General features: G+C 34.6%; 1 protein-coding gene across 6 annotated transcripts in view; it reads left to right on the top strand.

The window, feature by feature from the left end:
- The window catches only part of RAVER2 (ribonucleoprotein, PTB binding 2), a 91,279-nt gene that overhangs the window by 52,214 nt on the left and 23,410 nt on the right, over positions 1-15,655 (top strand). For 3 of the 6 annotated variants that reach the window (XM_038537239.1, XM_038537238.1, XM_038537242.1), the window contains exons 10-11: positions 3,409-3,520; positions 5,163-5,299. In XM_038537239.1, coding sequence (XP_038393167.1) covers positions 3,409-3,520; positions 5,163-5,299 — 249 coding nt within the window. Of the gene's footprint in view, positions 1-3,408; positions 3,521-5,162; positions 5,300-5,892; positions 6,083-6,114; positions 6,544-11,204; positions 11,316-15,655 lie in introns of those variants that run through there. The other 3 variants (XR_005359657.1, XM_038537240.1, XM_038537241.1) reach the window with 3 other exon arrangements.

The raw sequence follows: 15,655 nt of genomic DNA, 5'->3' as shown, positions 1-15,655 counted from the left end.
GGACCCCAAGATCATGACCTGGGCTGAAATCAAGAGTTGGATGTTTATCCAGCTGAGCCACCCAGGTACCCCTGTTTTTAAAATTCTTAATATTTAATACAGTATGTTCAAAATGTTACTTCAAAATGCGATATATACTAAACTATTAAGATATTTTATATTCTTTTGGTACTGTTTGAGATTTAGTATATATTTTACATTCTGCATACATCTCAGTTTAAACTATCCACATTTCTTATGCTCGGTAGTCATGTGTAGCTAGTAGCTACCATGTTGGATAGTGCAGTCTTAGATATTTCATGGCTTAATCCCTCACTTTATTGAGATTTCACTTTCAGCCATGTTGTATAGTTTTTAGTGAACATGTAGTTTAATTCTTGCTTCAGTTAATTCTTAAGTATTTTTTTCTTTTTGACTCTATTGCAAATGGAATTGTTTTCTTAATTTTCTTTTTTGATTGTTCATTGTTAATGTGTAGAAATGCAACTGATTTTCGTATGTTGATTTCATATCCTGCAACTTTGCTGAATTCATTTATTCTAATAGTTTCTGTCTGTGTATGTGTAATATTTAGGGTTTTCATGCTTCTGCAAGCAGAAATCACTTTCATCTTCTACTCTAGTTTGGATGTCTTTTATTTCTTTTTCCTACTTAATTGCTGCCTATGTCTTTTTTTCTAGCTGACTAGAACTTCCAATATTATGTTAAATAGAAGTGTGAAAGCAGACAGTTTTGTCTTGTTCTTGATGTTAGAGGAAAAAATTTCAGTCTTTCACTATTGAGTATGATGTTGAGCTTTCATATATAACTTTTGTTATATTAAGGTAGCTTTCTTCTATTCCTACTTTGCTGGGTGTGGTTGAATTTTATTTTTTGATTTTTCTTTTTTTAAAACATTTTATTTTAATCATGGAAGCATGTTGAATTTTGTCTAATGCTTTTTCTACATCAGTGGAGGTGATTATGTGCTTTTTTTCTCCATTCTGTTAATGTAGTATTTTATGTTGAATGATTTTCGTATGTTAAATCATCCTTGCATTCTAGGAATAAATCCCAGTTGGTTATGGTGCATAATCCTTTTAATGATCTACTGAATTTGTTTTGCTAGTGTTTTGTTGGTGGTTTTGGCACCAATATTTATAAGGTGTACTGGTCTGTAGTTCTCTTTCCTTTTGGTGTCTATCTGGCTTTGGTACCAGGACAATGCTGGAAGTATTCTCCATCAGTCTTGTGGAAGAGTTTGAGAAGAATTGGTGTTAGTTTTTCTTTAAATTTTGTTGAATAGTGATTTAAAGGGGCACATACACCCCAATCCTTATAGCAGCAATGTCCACAATAACCAAAATATGGAAAGAGCTCAGATGTCCATCAACAGATGAATGGATAAAATGTGGTATGTGTGTATACACACACACACACACACACACACACACACACACACTGAGGAATATTACACAACCATCAAAAAATGAAATCTTGCCATTTGCAATGACATGGATAGAACTAGAGGGTATTATGCTAAGGGAAAAAAGTCAAGAAAGACAGTTATCTTATGATTTCACTCATTTGTGGAATTTAAGAAATAAAGCAGATAAACATAGGAGAAGGGAAGGAAAAATAAGATGAAATCAGAGAGGGAGACAAACCACAAGAGACTCTTAACTATAGGAAACACACTGAGGGTTACTGGAGGAGAAGGGGGTAGGGGAATGGAGCAATTGGGTAAAGGGCATTAAGGAAGGCACATGATGGAATGAGCACTGGGTGTTATGCAACTAATGAATCACTAGACTCTACCTCTAAAACTAATACACTATATGTTAATTAATTGATTTTAAATTTATCAATAAATAAAGAGGTTTTGTTGAATTACCCAGTGAAGCCATATGATCCAGGGTGCTTTTTTTTTTTTTTTTTTTGGTTGGCACACTGTATTTTAAAATATTTTATAAGTGATTCTCTTTCATAGCTTGAGTTGAGAACCCCTGATAGGATAGAATATGATTTCCTTGACAATCTAAGTACTTGAGAAACAAAATCTGAGAATACTATGTTGGCTACATTTATTCAATCACTGAATTCTTCCTAGGGCACCACTGTCTTTCCTCATGCTATATACTCTTCTTTAGCAAATATGTAATGGTTTTAGCTCTTACCTAGAATCTTATGGTTCTGTCTTAGACTTCTTTTGAGCTATCATATACTTGACTGTGAATTTCTTAATGGCAGTATTTCTGTCTTACTCATTTTAGTATTATTAGTGCGTAGCACAGTGTCTGGAGCATGGTAAACAACATTCAGTAAGCACACTTGAACAGATAAATACATCTGCATCTGTGATTTACATATCACAAGCAAATCTGGACTTCTACATGAAGATGTACAAGACAGATCAATCCAAATACAATAATTTTGGCCAGATAAGGGAGAAATAAAAGGAACTGTGGCTCTCAAGTATAGAAATAAGCACTTGAGATTACACATCCTTTGTTCTGTTCAGGGAACAAAATAAAAATTAATTTGAAATGAAAACTTAGCAGCCAGCTCTAATCATACTAACTCGAATTATCTTATTTAAAGATTTTTGCCAAAAGAGGGTAAAAAGTAAAAAATTCTATGAGAACAAAATGAAATAATCTGAAGAACCAGCCTTATCCTTCTGTTAAACATTAGAACCCTTACACTTAGTTATACAAAATTTACTGATATATTTTCAAGAAATGTGAATTTTTAGAGTTATCTAAATGTGGATTTGGATTTTATTAAATTCACTTATTTTGTTTGGTAGTATTTTTAGAACCAGAGATAAGTAAGCTTTTCTTTATCATTTGGCTGTAGCATGCGCTATAAAATAAAAATCTATTTTTTAAAGATTTTATTATTTATTCATGAGAGACACAGAGAGAGAGAGAGAGAGAGGCAGAGGGAGAGGGAGCCCGATGCAGGACTCAATCCGGGGACCCCAGGATCATGCCCCGGGCCAAAGGCAGGCGCTAAACCGCTGAGCCACCAAAGCATCCCTATAAAATAAAAATCTTAATAGGAAAATGTGGATAGCTGTATTTCTGGAAATAAGGTACGGGATTTGTTTTTTCTCGTGAAATTGAATTCTCTCCTAGTTCAAATGGGAAGGATTTACAGGAAGACCTTTAATTCTCTTTCAGTTCTAAAGTTCTATGGTTCTAGAATAGTTTCTTAAAACTAATTAAAAAATAATAGTAAGTAATGTGATCATTTTAATTAATATCCAGAAATAGTCCATAACTTCATGTTTTCAAGCATTAGGTTACACAATTTTTATTACAGTAGCCTAGATTTATTGAAGAACAAGTATTTCTCTACTCTTTCTGCATTTTTATTTTCTTGTACCTCTGATTAAACACCTATTGTTTTGTTTTTGATAAATAGGCTGCCTCTAAGAATCAGACTTCACTATTGGGAGAACCACCAAAAGAAATACGACTCAGTAAAAATCCATACTTGAACTTGGCAAGTGTGTTACCCAGTGTGTGCTTATCATGTAAGTAGTGAGAGCTCAGTATTAATATTTTGGAGTCTTATTGAAAATGTTCCATAATCAGTTATCCTTTAACTTTTAATTGAGTAGAAGCCAATAATACTTATTGGCTATGAAAGCCTAAATTATGACCCTGCTTTTTAAATTAAAGAATAACTAAAATTAAGACACTTAAATTACATTCTAATTATCTAAGGAAAACATCTTTTGTAATATTTTATTAAGAATATAATTAATTTATTAAATCACAATAGAAAATAATTGGGCAAGGGAATTATTAGCAAAACTATAATGTTTTACAATACATATAGAATCACATTGCTAAAATAGAGGTTTAAACCTCTAAGTATTTCATATATCCAGAAGATTTGCAAACTACCCCCAAAATACGTGAACTAATAATAATTGGCAGAAGTTGAACTCATATTTACTTTTTTGGAAGACCTTCTCAGGCCTTCAATTAGGGTAAATTAATTATTAAATATAGTTTTAAGGGAAAATCACCAACGTGGTATGTTTTAGTTACTAGGATATTCACTACAATGTTGGTTGTCAACAGTGTAATTGAAAAGTGCCTTAATGTTCATCAATAGGGGGATGGTTAAGTGAAAAATAGTTTATCATAAAATGGAATACAATACAGCTTTTTTTATAGTTGAGGGAGAGCTACATGTACTAATATGAAATTATCTCTAAGGCAAACTATGTGGAAAAAGCAAATGCTTGCAAAATGATTCCATTTATGTTTCCTTTAAGCTATGCTTTTTTAAAAAAGATTTTATTTATTTATTTATTTATTTATTTATTTATTTATTTATTTATTTATTTATTTGAGAGAGAGAGAGAGAGAGCAAGCAAGCATGAGCAGGGGAAGGGGAGGAGGGAAATGGAGAAACAGACTCCCTGCTGAGCAGGGAATCTAACATGGGGCTCAATCCCAGGACCCTGGGATTATGACCTCAGCCAAAGGTGATGCTTAACTGATTGAGCTACCCAGGCACCCCTCAAGCTATATATTCTTATGTGTACATGTGTAATGTGTAAATACACACAGTAAATCTGGGAAAATAAGTTCTAAACTGTTCTAAACCTCTGGGAAAAAAAGAATAGAATTGAAAGAAAAAGATTTTAGTATAAATTCTCTGTATTTTATGAAGTATCCTCTTGAACCTAGACATTAATTTGTAATTTTTTATAAGAGCCAGAAAAAAAATTTAATGTGCTTCTTGTATACCTACTGCATTTTTATCTGGTCTAAAAATTGATAGTTACAACTATTGCATTAGCAATAATGATTAGTTTACATTTTGTTTGCCTTCTTTTAGAGATTAGACATATATCTTAAAAATGTTTCCATTAGAATTATTTATCCACAGATCAAACTTCCATTTTCTTTTGCTTTCAGTGTACAAGACAACATCATATACTATATATTCTTCTCCTGGGGATAAAAAATATAGATATATACTGGCAATGAAAATTTGTGTTCTAAAAAAAAAATAAAATAAAATAAAATAAAATAAAATAAAAAGAAAATTTGTGTTCTGTTTGGGAATATGTTGAATTAATAACAAATTTTGTATTTTGTTTATAATTTATAACAAAACAACTTTTGGCTAAAAATAGTATTGATTTTTGCCTTTAGCCCCAGCAAGTAAAACCACTCTACAGAAGACTGGAATTACAAGCAATATTCTGGATGCAATCTCTCAGGGAAATGAATCACAACACACATTGGAAAAGTGCATTTCTTATTCTCAACCTTTTGGTGATTATGCACAGGTAAATGATCCTCAGGCTTTTTTTTTTTTAAGATTTTATTTATTTATTCATGAGAGACACAAAGAGAGAGAGAGAGGGAGGCAGACATAGGCAGAGGGAGAAGCAGGCTCCATGCAGGGAGCCCAATGCGGACTCGATTCCGGGTCTCCAGGATCAGGCCCTGGGCGTAAGGCAGCACTAAACTGCTGAGCCACCCAGGCTGCCCTGGTTCTCAGGTTTTGATATCTAGAAAAATTGGTTCAACCATATATTGAGTTCACTGAATATGAAATTGTGATTCCTATAATATTATAGGAAAGTAAAATTGCATTCATCTACACAGTATTCCTTGCTCACTTGGAATTTTAGGACATGTTCAAGAAATCATTTGCACTAGATATTTACCTCTCAGTGTTTACACTAGTGGTCAATGAGCTATAGACAAAATCCAGCCCACTGCTTGTTTTGTAAATAAAGTTTTATTGGAATACAGCCATGTCCATTCATTTATATACTGTTCATGGTGCTGTTGTGCCACGGTGGTAGAGGTGAATAAGTACAACGGAGGCTATATGACTCACAAGATTAAATATTTACTGTTGGGCTCTTTACAGAAAAACTACTGATTTACGGTTTATACCAAAGCACACCTGACTATGGAACTCAAGGAAATGCCTCTGTTCTTCACCGCGGTTGGTGAATCATAAACACGATCATAATTACAGGCACTGTTATGCTAACGTTTAAACCGATCAACCATTAACATAAAAAGTATTATATTCAGAAGTAATTGTGCCGTTACTGTGTCAATTTTACTTTGCCCTTTTCTCTTTCAGGTTATTCTCGGTGGCTTAAGCTGAAAGTATATATCATGTTAGCAATATATGATGATATAATCATGGGAGTCTTATAATGACCAATTCTGATTCTTTCTTATTTCTTAGCACATCAGCTGCTTCTCAGCTCTGTCCTATCTGTGGGAGCAATGCTTCCACTTTGATTTCCTTGGAGCAACTGTTTGCCTCATCTGTCTCTAATAACCTTAGAAAAAAAACCTGTGTGAATTCACTTGGAAAAATTGATGCCTCATTATGCTTTTATGATAGGGTACTAGAAATACAGGTGAAATAGATTCTCTAAAAATGCTGCCGCCAGATATTAGAGTAATATATAAGAAAGTCTCTTACATACCTGAAGAAAAGATGGAAAACTATACGTTGGAAGATGATATAATTAGGTGCCAGCAGACCTACATCTAAGGAATGGTAATTATGAATTAATACAAATATAACCTCGAAAACATTCCCTCCCCATGTTTTATAAGATTCCATCTTTGTTCCTTTATTAGTTAACATTCTAAATAATGATTGAGATAAGGACATTAATTGTATGCTAATTATACTTACAGGGGACAAAAAACAAGGAAATTATCAGAGATGTGTAAAATCACTTATAAATAATTTATAGTTCTGTAAAGTAGAAACAGCCTACATTTCCAACAATTTATAAGACTAAGTAAACAAATTATGTCATATTTATTCCAGAAATGCAATGCAAATGTTAAAAATCAGGTAAAATGCTGTGTGAACATATGGTACATGTTTCATAATCTATCGTTAATTTTAGAAAGCTTTAAAATATAGTCCTATACAATTCCAATTTTTTGTTTATAAGGAAAAAATGTACTTTTATAAGCAGGAGGAAGCACAATAAATTTTTTTAAATTTATTTAAACATGTTTTAACTTTTCATATGACTTTTTAATTTTTTTATCACTTAATCACGATAAGTGTACTTTTTAATCCCCCATCAACCCTACTGCTCCTGACCTCTCCTCTGGTAACCATCAGTTTGTTTTCTATAGTTAAGAGTCTGTTTCTTGGTTTCTCTCTCTCTCTTTTTTTTTTTTTTTCCCTTTACTCATTTGTTTTCTTAAATTCCACATATGGAATGAGCGAAGTCATATGGTATTTGTCTTTCTTTGACTTATATTGCTTAGCTTTATACACTCTAGCTCTATCCATATTGTTGCAAATGGCAAGATTTCATTCTTTTGTACAGCTGAATCATATTCCATTGCATATACATATATATACATCACATCTTCTTTATCTATTCACCTATCGATGGACACTTGGGCTGCTTTCATAGTTTGGCTATTGTAAATAATGCTGCAATAAACATAGGGCTGCATGCAACCCTTTAGTGTTTTTGTATTTTGCAGGTAATACTCAATGGTACAATTCCTGGATTATATGGTAGTTCTATTTTTAGTATTTTGAGAAATCTCCATACTGTTTTCCAGAGTGGCTGCACCGGTTTGCATTCCCACTAACAGTGTACAGAGTTGGGGGGGGAGAGGAATGTCCTTTTTCTTCACACCCTTGCTAACACTTGTTGTTTCTTGTGTTTTTTATTATAACAGGTGGAAGGTGATATCGCATTGTTGTTTTGATTCTCATTTCTGTGATGATGAGTGATGTTAAGCATCTTTCTGTGTGTCTGTTAGCTATATGTATGTCTTCTTTAAGAGAAATGTCTGTTCATGTCTTCTGCCCATTTCTTAAATGGGTTATTTTTGTATGTGTGTTGAGTTGTATCCATTCTTTATATATTTTGGATACTAACTCTTTATCAGATATATCATTTGCAAATTTCTTCTTCTATTCTGTAGGTTGTCTTTGAATTTTCTTGTTTCCTTTGCTGTGCAGAAGCTTTTTATTTTGATGTCATCCCAAGAGTTTATTTTTGCTTTTATTTCTCTTGCCTCAGGAGCCATTTAGAACAGTGTCAGAGAGATTACTGCCTGTGCTCTTTTTAAGGATTTTTATAGTTTCAGGCCTCACATTTAGGTCTTTAATCCATTTTGAGTTTATTTTTGTGTATGGTGAAATAAAGTGGTCTAGTTTCATTCTTTTGTATGTTGCTATGGTTTTCCCCAACACCATTCATTGAAGAGACTTTTTTCCATTGTATATTCATTCCTCCTCTCTTGAAGATTAAATGGCCATATAATTATGGGTTTATTTCCAGGCTTTGTGTTCTGTTCATCTGTGTGTGTTTTTTTATGCCAGTACCATACCGTTTTAATCACTATCACTTTGTAATATAACTTGAAATCTGGAATTGTGATACCTCCACTTTTGTTTTTCTTTTTCAAGATTGCTTTGGCTATTTGAAGTCCTTTGTGATTCCATAAAAATTTTAGGATTATTTCTTCTAGTTCTGTGAAAAATGCTTTTGGTATTTAGTAGGGATTGCATTAAATCTGTAGATTGCTTTGGGTAGTATGGACATTTTAACATATTAGTTCTTCCGATCCATGAACATGGAATGTCTTTCCATTTCTTTGCATTGTCTTAAATTTCTTTCATCAGTATTTTATAGTTTTCAGAATACAGGTCTTTCATCTCTTTGATTAAATTTATTTTAGATATTTAATGTATTTGGTACATTTGTAAATAGGATTGTTTTTACTTTCAATTTCTGCTGCTTCATTATTTGTATAGGGAATGCAACAGAATTCTGTACGTTGATTTTATATCCTGCAACTTTACTGAATTCATTTGTCAATTCTAGTAGTTTTTTGGTGGAGTCTTTAAGGTTTTCTATATATAGCATCATGTCATTTGCAATTAGTGAAGGTTTTACTCCCTACCAAATTAAATGCCTTTTATTTCATTATGTTGTCTTAATGCTGTGGCTAGGACTTATAGTACTATGTTGAATAAAAGTGATGAGAATGGACATACTTGTCTTGTTCCTGATCTTAGGGGGAAGCTCTCAGTTTTTCCCCATTAAGTATGATGTTTGCTGTGGGCTTTTCAAATAAGGCCTTTATTATGTTGACATATGTTCCCTCTAGACCTATTTTGCAGAGTTTTTCTTTATCATAAATGGATATTGTACTTTGTCAAATGCTTTTTCTGCATCTATTGAAATCATCTGGTTTTTATCCTTTCTCTTATTGATGTGACATATCACAGTGATTGTTTTGTGAATATTGAACCACTCTTTCATCTGGGAATAAATTCCACTTGATTGTGTTGCATGATTTTTAAAATATATTATTGGATTTGGTTTTCTATTATTTTGTTTAGGATTTTTGCATCTAAAGTCATGATATTGGCCTGTAGTTCTCTCTTTCTTTCTCTCTCTCTCTCTCTCTTTTTTTTTTTTTTTTTTTTTTTTTTAATTTTGTGGTGTCTTTATCTGGTTTTGGTGTCAGGGTGATACTGGCTTCATAAAAAGAATTTAGAAATTTCCTTCCTCTTCTGTTTTTTGGAATCGTTTGAGAAGAATTATTAACTCTTTCTTAAATGTTTGGTAGAATTTGCTTATGAAGCCGTCAGGTCCTGGACTTATGTTTTTTGGGAGTTTTTTGTTTACTGGTTCAATATCATTGCTGGTAATTGGTGTGTTCAAATTTTCTATTTTTCCCTGACCTAGTTTTGGTAGGTTATATATTTCTAGGAATTTATCCATTTCTTCTAAGTTGCCCAATTTGTTGGCATATAAGTTTTCATAATATTGTTAGAATTGTTTGTATTTCTGTGGTGCTGGTTGTTATTTCTTCTCTTGCATTAGTAATTTTGTTTATTTTGTTCTCTCTCTCTCTCTCTCTTTTTAATAGGTCTTGCTAGGGGTTTATCAACTTTGTTGATCTTCTGAAAGAACCAGCTCCTGATTTCTTTCTTTTTTTTTTTTTCCAGCTCCTGATTTCATTGATCAGTTCTATTGTGTTTTTAGTTTCTGTATCACTTATTTCTCCTCTAATCTTTATAATTTCCTTTCTTTTGCTGAGTTTTGGGTTTGTTCTTCTTTTTCTGGCTACTTAGGTAGCCTTAGGTGTAAGGTTGTTTTATGGTTGAGGTTGGGACTTGTTTTGTGCGTCTAATATGAGGTTGAGACTTGTTTTATCAATTTGAGGTTGAGACTTGTTTTGTGGCCTAATATGTGATCTGTTTTGAAGAATGTTCTGTGTGTGCTTGAGAAAAATGTGTATCCTGATGTTTTAGGATAGAATGTTCTGAATGTGTCTGTTAAGTCCATCTAGTCCAATGAGTCATTCAAAATGATTGCTTCCTTAATGATTTTCTGTTTGGATGATCTGTCCATCAATATAAATGGGGTGTTAAATTTCCCTACCATAAAAAAAAAAATTCCCTACCATTACTGTATTACTATCAATTATTTCCCTTATGTTTGTTATTAACAGTTTTATGTATTTGGGTGCTCCCATGTTGCATGCATAAATATTTACAATTGTTATATCCTCTTATTGGATTGTCTCCTTTATTCCTATACAGTGTCCTTTGCCTCTCGTTACAATCTTTGTTTTAAAGTCTGTTTTTTCCGATATAAGCACTGCTACCCTGGCTTTCTTTTGGCATCCATTTACATGATAAATGTCTTTCCATCCCCATTTTGTTTGACTTTGTTTCTGTGTGTTGGGAAAGTCAGCTACTTCTCTTGCTCATAACGATAATAGCCTTATGAAGAATAGACATAGTTCCCCACAATGCAGTGTTTCCTGTTCCCCATGGCTTGGTGCTTTAGAGAATGTCTCCTATGTGTATTGTGTGTGTTATACAACACACATAGGAGAGTCTTGGCCTCTTTTTCCTTCGGTCCAGTTGTCCGCAGAGGCTCTTTTTGCTTATTGTGGGCAGTAAGGTGTGTGGTGGTTTGCTTGGTGAACAAGATCTGCTGCTATCAGAACTAAGGTCCCACAAAATGCACGGATCTGGAGATGTGGTGTTGGTGGGGTTTGCCCGGTCTTCTAGAGGAGGGGCTCACAGTGTCAGGACTGAGGCATGTATAACTAACTGGGAGGGGTGGATCCACTGAAGTATGGAGTGACATGGGGGAACTTTGGTGTAAGCAAGCTAGGTAAGGAGTGTTCCCATTGCCCTGGTTCCTGCAGGTGGCCATTGTTTATGCTGGGGAGGGGAGCAGTGGAAGGACTGACACCTGCCAGCTCCTTTGTTCCTGGTGAGGTCTCCCCATGAACCCTGTCTCTTCAGCCAAGCTTGAGGTGAGAAGTCAGTCTCCTTCCTGTTCGTCTCCAGCATTTTCAAACTGCTGATTCTACACTATATCCTATCCTATATCTGCACAGGCTTGTTTGTCCTCCTTTCTCTTTAAGGGTGGAGGTTCTGCTTCCTAACACCATCCAGGCTCTCAAGAGCCCAGCCTGCCGACCTTTAAAATTCCAGGCTTTAAGTCCTGCTGGAAGTCACAAAATGTGGCCCCTCTCAATTTCAAAAGCAAATATTACGGAGATTTGTCCTCCCCATTTGTAAGCTCTCCAGTGTGAAAGTCTGTTTTCTGCCTTTCTCTACTGCTCCCTCCCTTCCCACCGTGGAGAGAGGTGCCTCTTCTGCCTCTAGTTGTAGAGTCTGCTCTGCCAGTGTTCAGGTCATTTTCTAGTCTATTTACACCTGTACGGGTGTGGTCTGTGTGTACCCATGGGACAAGGCGAGCTTAGGGTCCTCTTACATCTGCTCAGCCGACCTATATGATTTAATTTTTTAAAGTTAGTTTTTTCCTTACCTTTTCATTTATTTCATTTTTAAAATTTGTTCTGCTTTTCTCATTAGCAGTTTTGCTTATTAGATTACTGTGGTTTATTGTATACCTATCATATCCACAGAAGGACCCTTTTCTATTTACACGTGGAAAAATTCTGTGATAAAGATGCCTTTTACGTTGCAAGTCTTCCTCCTGCTTCTATCTTTGTTTACCCAGAGACACTGTGGAGGTGCGAATTTTCCCTGGATTTATCGTCCCCTTGGACGGTCTCTGCTTCCACCTTGTATGTTTTCATCAAGTGAGATTTGTTCTCAGTCTCATGTTCTTTCAACCTTGGGAAGTGAACTTAACTAGATGTTGCTAATGGATTAAAGTAACTAGAAAAGGAGTGGTCAGTCATGTTTTAGGAATTCCTTCTTTTTCCCTTGCTGGAATGGAGAAAGAAATCTAAGGAAAAGAAACCAGATCTGACAGGCTCAGACACCTCCCCTGCAAAACAGGATAAATAAAAAGAACACTTTGCTGACACACATCAGTTAATATGATGAAAATCAAAGTTACAAAGAGACTATCTTGAAAGCAGCATTATCCTTAAGGTGGAGTTTCTCAGCCTTGGCACTGGTGGCCTTCCTGGCTGGGTAATTCTCTATCTGTGGGAGAAATTACCCTGTGTGTTATAAGATATTTAGCAGTATCTTTAGTCCTATACTCGCTAGGTTGCTTCTCATTGAGAACTTCAGTGTTAAAACAGTTGGTAAATATGTGGGTAAATAAAATACTATATATTTTCTCTTAATTTATTTAAAAGCAAAATTATAACATTGTAGTGTGGGGTTTATGACATTCATAGATAAGACATATTTGATAATAGTACAAAGGACAGTATGGGGTGAATGAAAGTATGGTTGTGGGGTTATTAAAATGTACATTCTATGTAAAATTTTACATTACATTTTATATGAAGTAGAACAGTAGGCCTGAGTAGTCTGTGATAAGTCATGGAACACATTGTCATCCATAGAGCAACCATTTTTAAAAAGTAGAAAACCGTACACCTAAAATGTCAGTAGGTTAGTTACAGTGGAATTCTAAGAACATTTGATTAAGCCAAAAAAATGTCAGGAAATTGGGGGAAAAAACCCCAGGATGAATAGAAAGCAAAAAGGTAGGCAGGAAACCTAAACTGAATGATAATAATAGTTAAATACAAATGGAGTACATGTTCCAGTTAAAGAGATCGTCACAGACTTGAGTTATATACCTCTTCTAGTCAGCGTTTTTTGGGAGGATATAATGAAGCTAGATTTTTTTCAAAAGTGCATAATGGGTGGCTCAGTTGGTTAAGCATCTGACTTTTGATTTTGGCTTGGGTCATGATCTCAGGATAATGAGATTGAGCCCCCACATGGGCTCCTGTCGGTCTCTGCAATGGGTGTGGTTAGATTCTCTCTCACCCTCTGCCTGCCCTCCCCAACCCCTGCTTGCAGTTTTTCTCTCAAAAAATTAAATTAAAAAAGCATATAAAATGGGAAGGAAAAGTAAAAATGTCTCTCTTTGCATATGATGAGTGTTTACAAGAAAAATCCTTAATCTAAAAAGCAACCATTTAGGGGCAGCCCGGGTGGCTCAACGGTTTAGTGCTGCCTTCAGCCCAGGGCTGATCTCGGAGTCCCGGGATCGAGTCCCACATCAGGCTCCCTGCATGGAACCTGCTTCTCCCTCTGCTTGTGTCTCTGCCTATCTCTCTCTTTGTGTGTCTATCATGAATAAATAAATTAAATCTTTAAAAAAAATAAATAAAAAATAAAAAGCAACCATTTAAAGTAATAAACTTTGCAGTCACAAGATAGAGGGCAGTATGCAAAAATCACTAGTTTCTGTATACAAGCAGCGAACAACTGGAAAATAAAAATTCTAAAAATTTGCATTTACAACAGCATCAAACATGAAGTATGTAGCAATAAATTAACAGAAGATTTGTAAGAGTAGTGAAAACTACAAGAGATTGCTGCAAGAAATGAAAGATGCCTATGGATGCAGAGCTATCCCATGTCAATGAATTGGAAGACTTAATATTGGTAATGTATTGGTTCTCCCCAAGTTTCAGGGTTATCCCAACCAGTTTCTCAGTAGCCTTTTCTTTTACATATATGTATATGTATAAAAAATATATATGTATATACATATATATAAAAGGCAAGAGTCAGGGTTTAATTTTTCCAATATGGATAAACAATTGTTCTAACAACATTTCTGTTCTTTGCCTATTTAACTATTTTGGCATTTTTGTAAAAAATCCCTTTACCACTTAAGAATGGGCCCATATTTGGACTCTATTCTGTTTTAGTGATCTATGGCCTATCCTTATGCCAACTCCACACTGATTATGACTTTATAGTAAATCCTGACATCATATAGATGATAAAATTAATATATATAAATATATTTTATATATACACACACACACACGCCACATCTTTATCCATTCATCTGTCGATGGACATCTGGGCTCTTTCCATAATTTGGCTATTGTTTCTGTAGCCTTTTTCTTTTTTAAAAGATTTTATTTATTTGACAGACCACAAGCAGGGGGAGCAGAGAAGAAGCAGACTCCCCACTGAGCAGGGAGCTTGATGTGGGGCTAGATCCTAGGATTCTGGAATCATGACCTGAGCCAAAGGCAGTCGCTTAACCAACTGAGCCACCCAGGTGTCCCTCAGTTGCCTTCTTAAATAGAAATTGACAAGCTGATTTGGAAAGTTTGTATTAAAATGCAAAGGGGCTAAAATTTTATGAAAGAATAAATTCAGGGACTTCCTTTATATGATGTCAGGATTTATTATAAAGTCACCCTGACTCTTGCCTCAGACCATACTCTAAAATTAATTTGCAGTGTATCATAGGCCTAAATGGAAAATGCAAGCCATAGATGACATAAACAAAAGCAGGCACAATAAGAAGCTCCAAATATTCTCTCCTCAAGAAAAGCATGAATAAAACTGGCAACAATTATTAGAAAAGGGCAATGGAAGTTCTGGATCTGAATAAGTACAATAACTGAAATGAAAGATTTACTAGAGCATAGTAGATTTGAAAGGCAGAAGAAAAGAATCAACATGTTTGGAAGATAATATTGGTCAATTGAGATTATCCAGCCTGAAGAAGAGAAAGAATAGAGAATGAAGAAAAATGAACCATAACAAATGTTGGCATCAATGTGGCAAAGCCGGTACCCTCATACATTCCTGGGAGGGAATTAAAATGGTACAGCAGCTTTGGAAAAATTTGGGAGTTCCTCAAAATGTTAAACACACAGTTACCGTGTGCCTGGTAATTTCACTCCTACATATATACCCAAGAGAATTGAGAATCTATGTCTAGACAAAAAGTTGGACACTAATTTTCATAGCAGCATTATTCATCATAGCCAAAAGGAAAATGACCCAACTGTTAATTAGTTGATGAGTGAATAAACAAAACGTTGCATATCCATGCAATGGAATGCTATGTAGCTATAAAAAGAATGGAATACTGATCTTGGTCACAATATGGATGAACCTCTAAATCATTATGCTAAGTGAAATAAGCCAGACATACAAGGCCACATATTACATGATCCCATTTTATTAAATGTCCAGAATAGACAAATTCATAGAGAAAGTGATCTGGGGGTCAGAAGAAGTAGGACTTGTGGATTAGCTGTTAACAGGTACAGGGCTTCTTTCTGGAGTGATGAAAATGCTCTGGAACTAGATTGTGGTGACGGTTGTACAACCTTGTAAATATCAACAAATTTGGATTCTAATTTTTAAAAAAGCTTTACTGAAGAGAGGGTAGCATTTT

The sequence above is a fragment of the Canis lupus genome, chromosome 5 (genome assembly GCF_011100685.1).
Source record: "Canis lupus familiaris isolate Mischka breed German Shepherd chromosome 5, alternate assembly UU_Cfam_GSD_1.0, whole genome shotgun sequence".
Classification (NCBI taxonomy): domain Eukaryota; kingdom Metazoa; phylum Chordata; class Mammalia; order Carnivora; family Canidae; genus Canis; species Canis lupus.
Note: the sequence above shows the minus strand (reverse complement) of the source record. Positions and strands in the feature narration are given on the sequence as shown.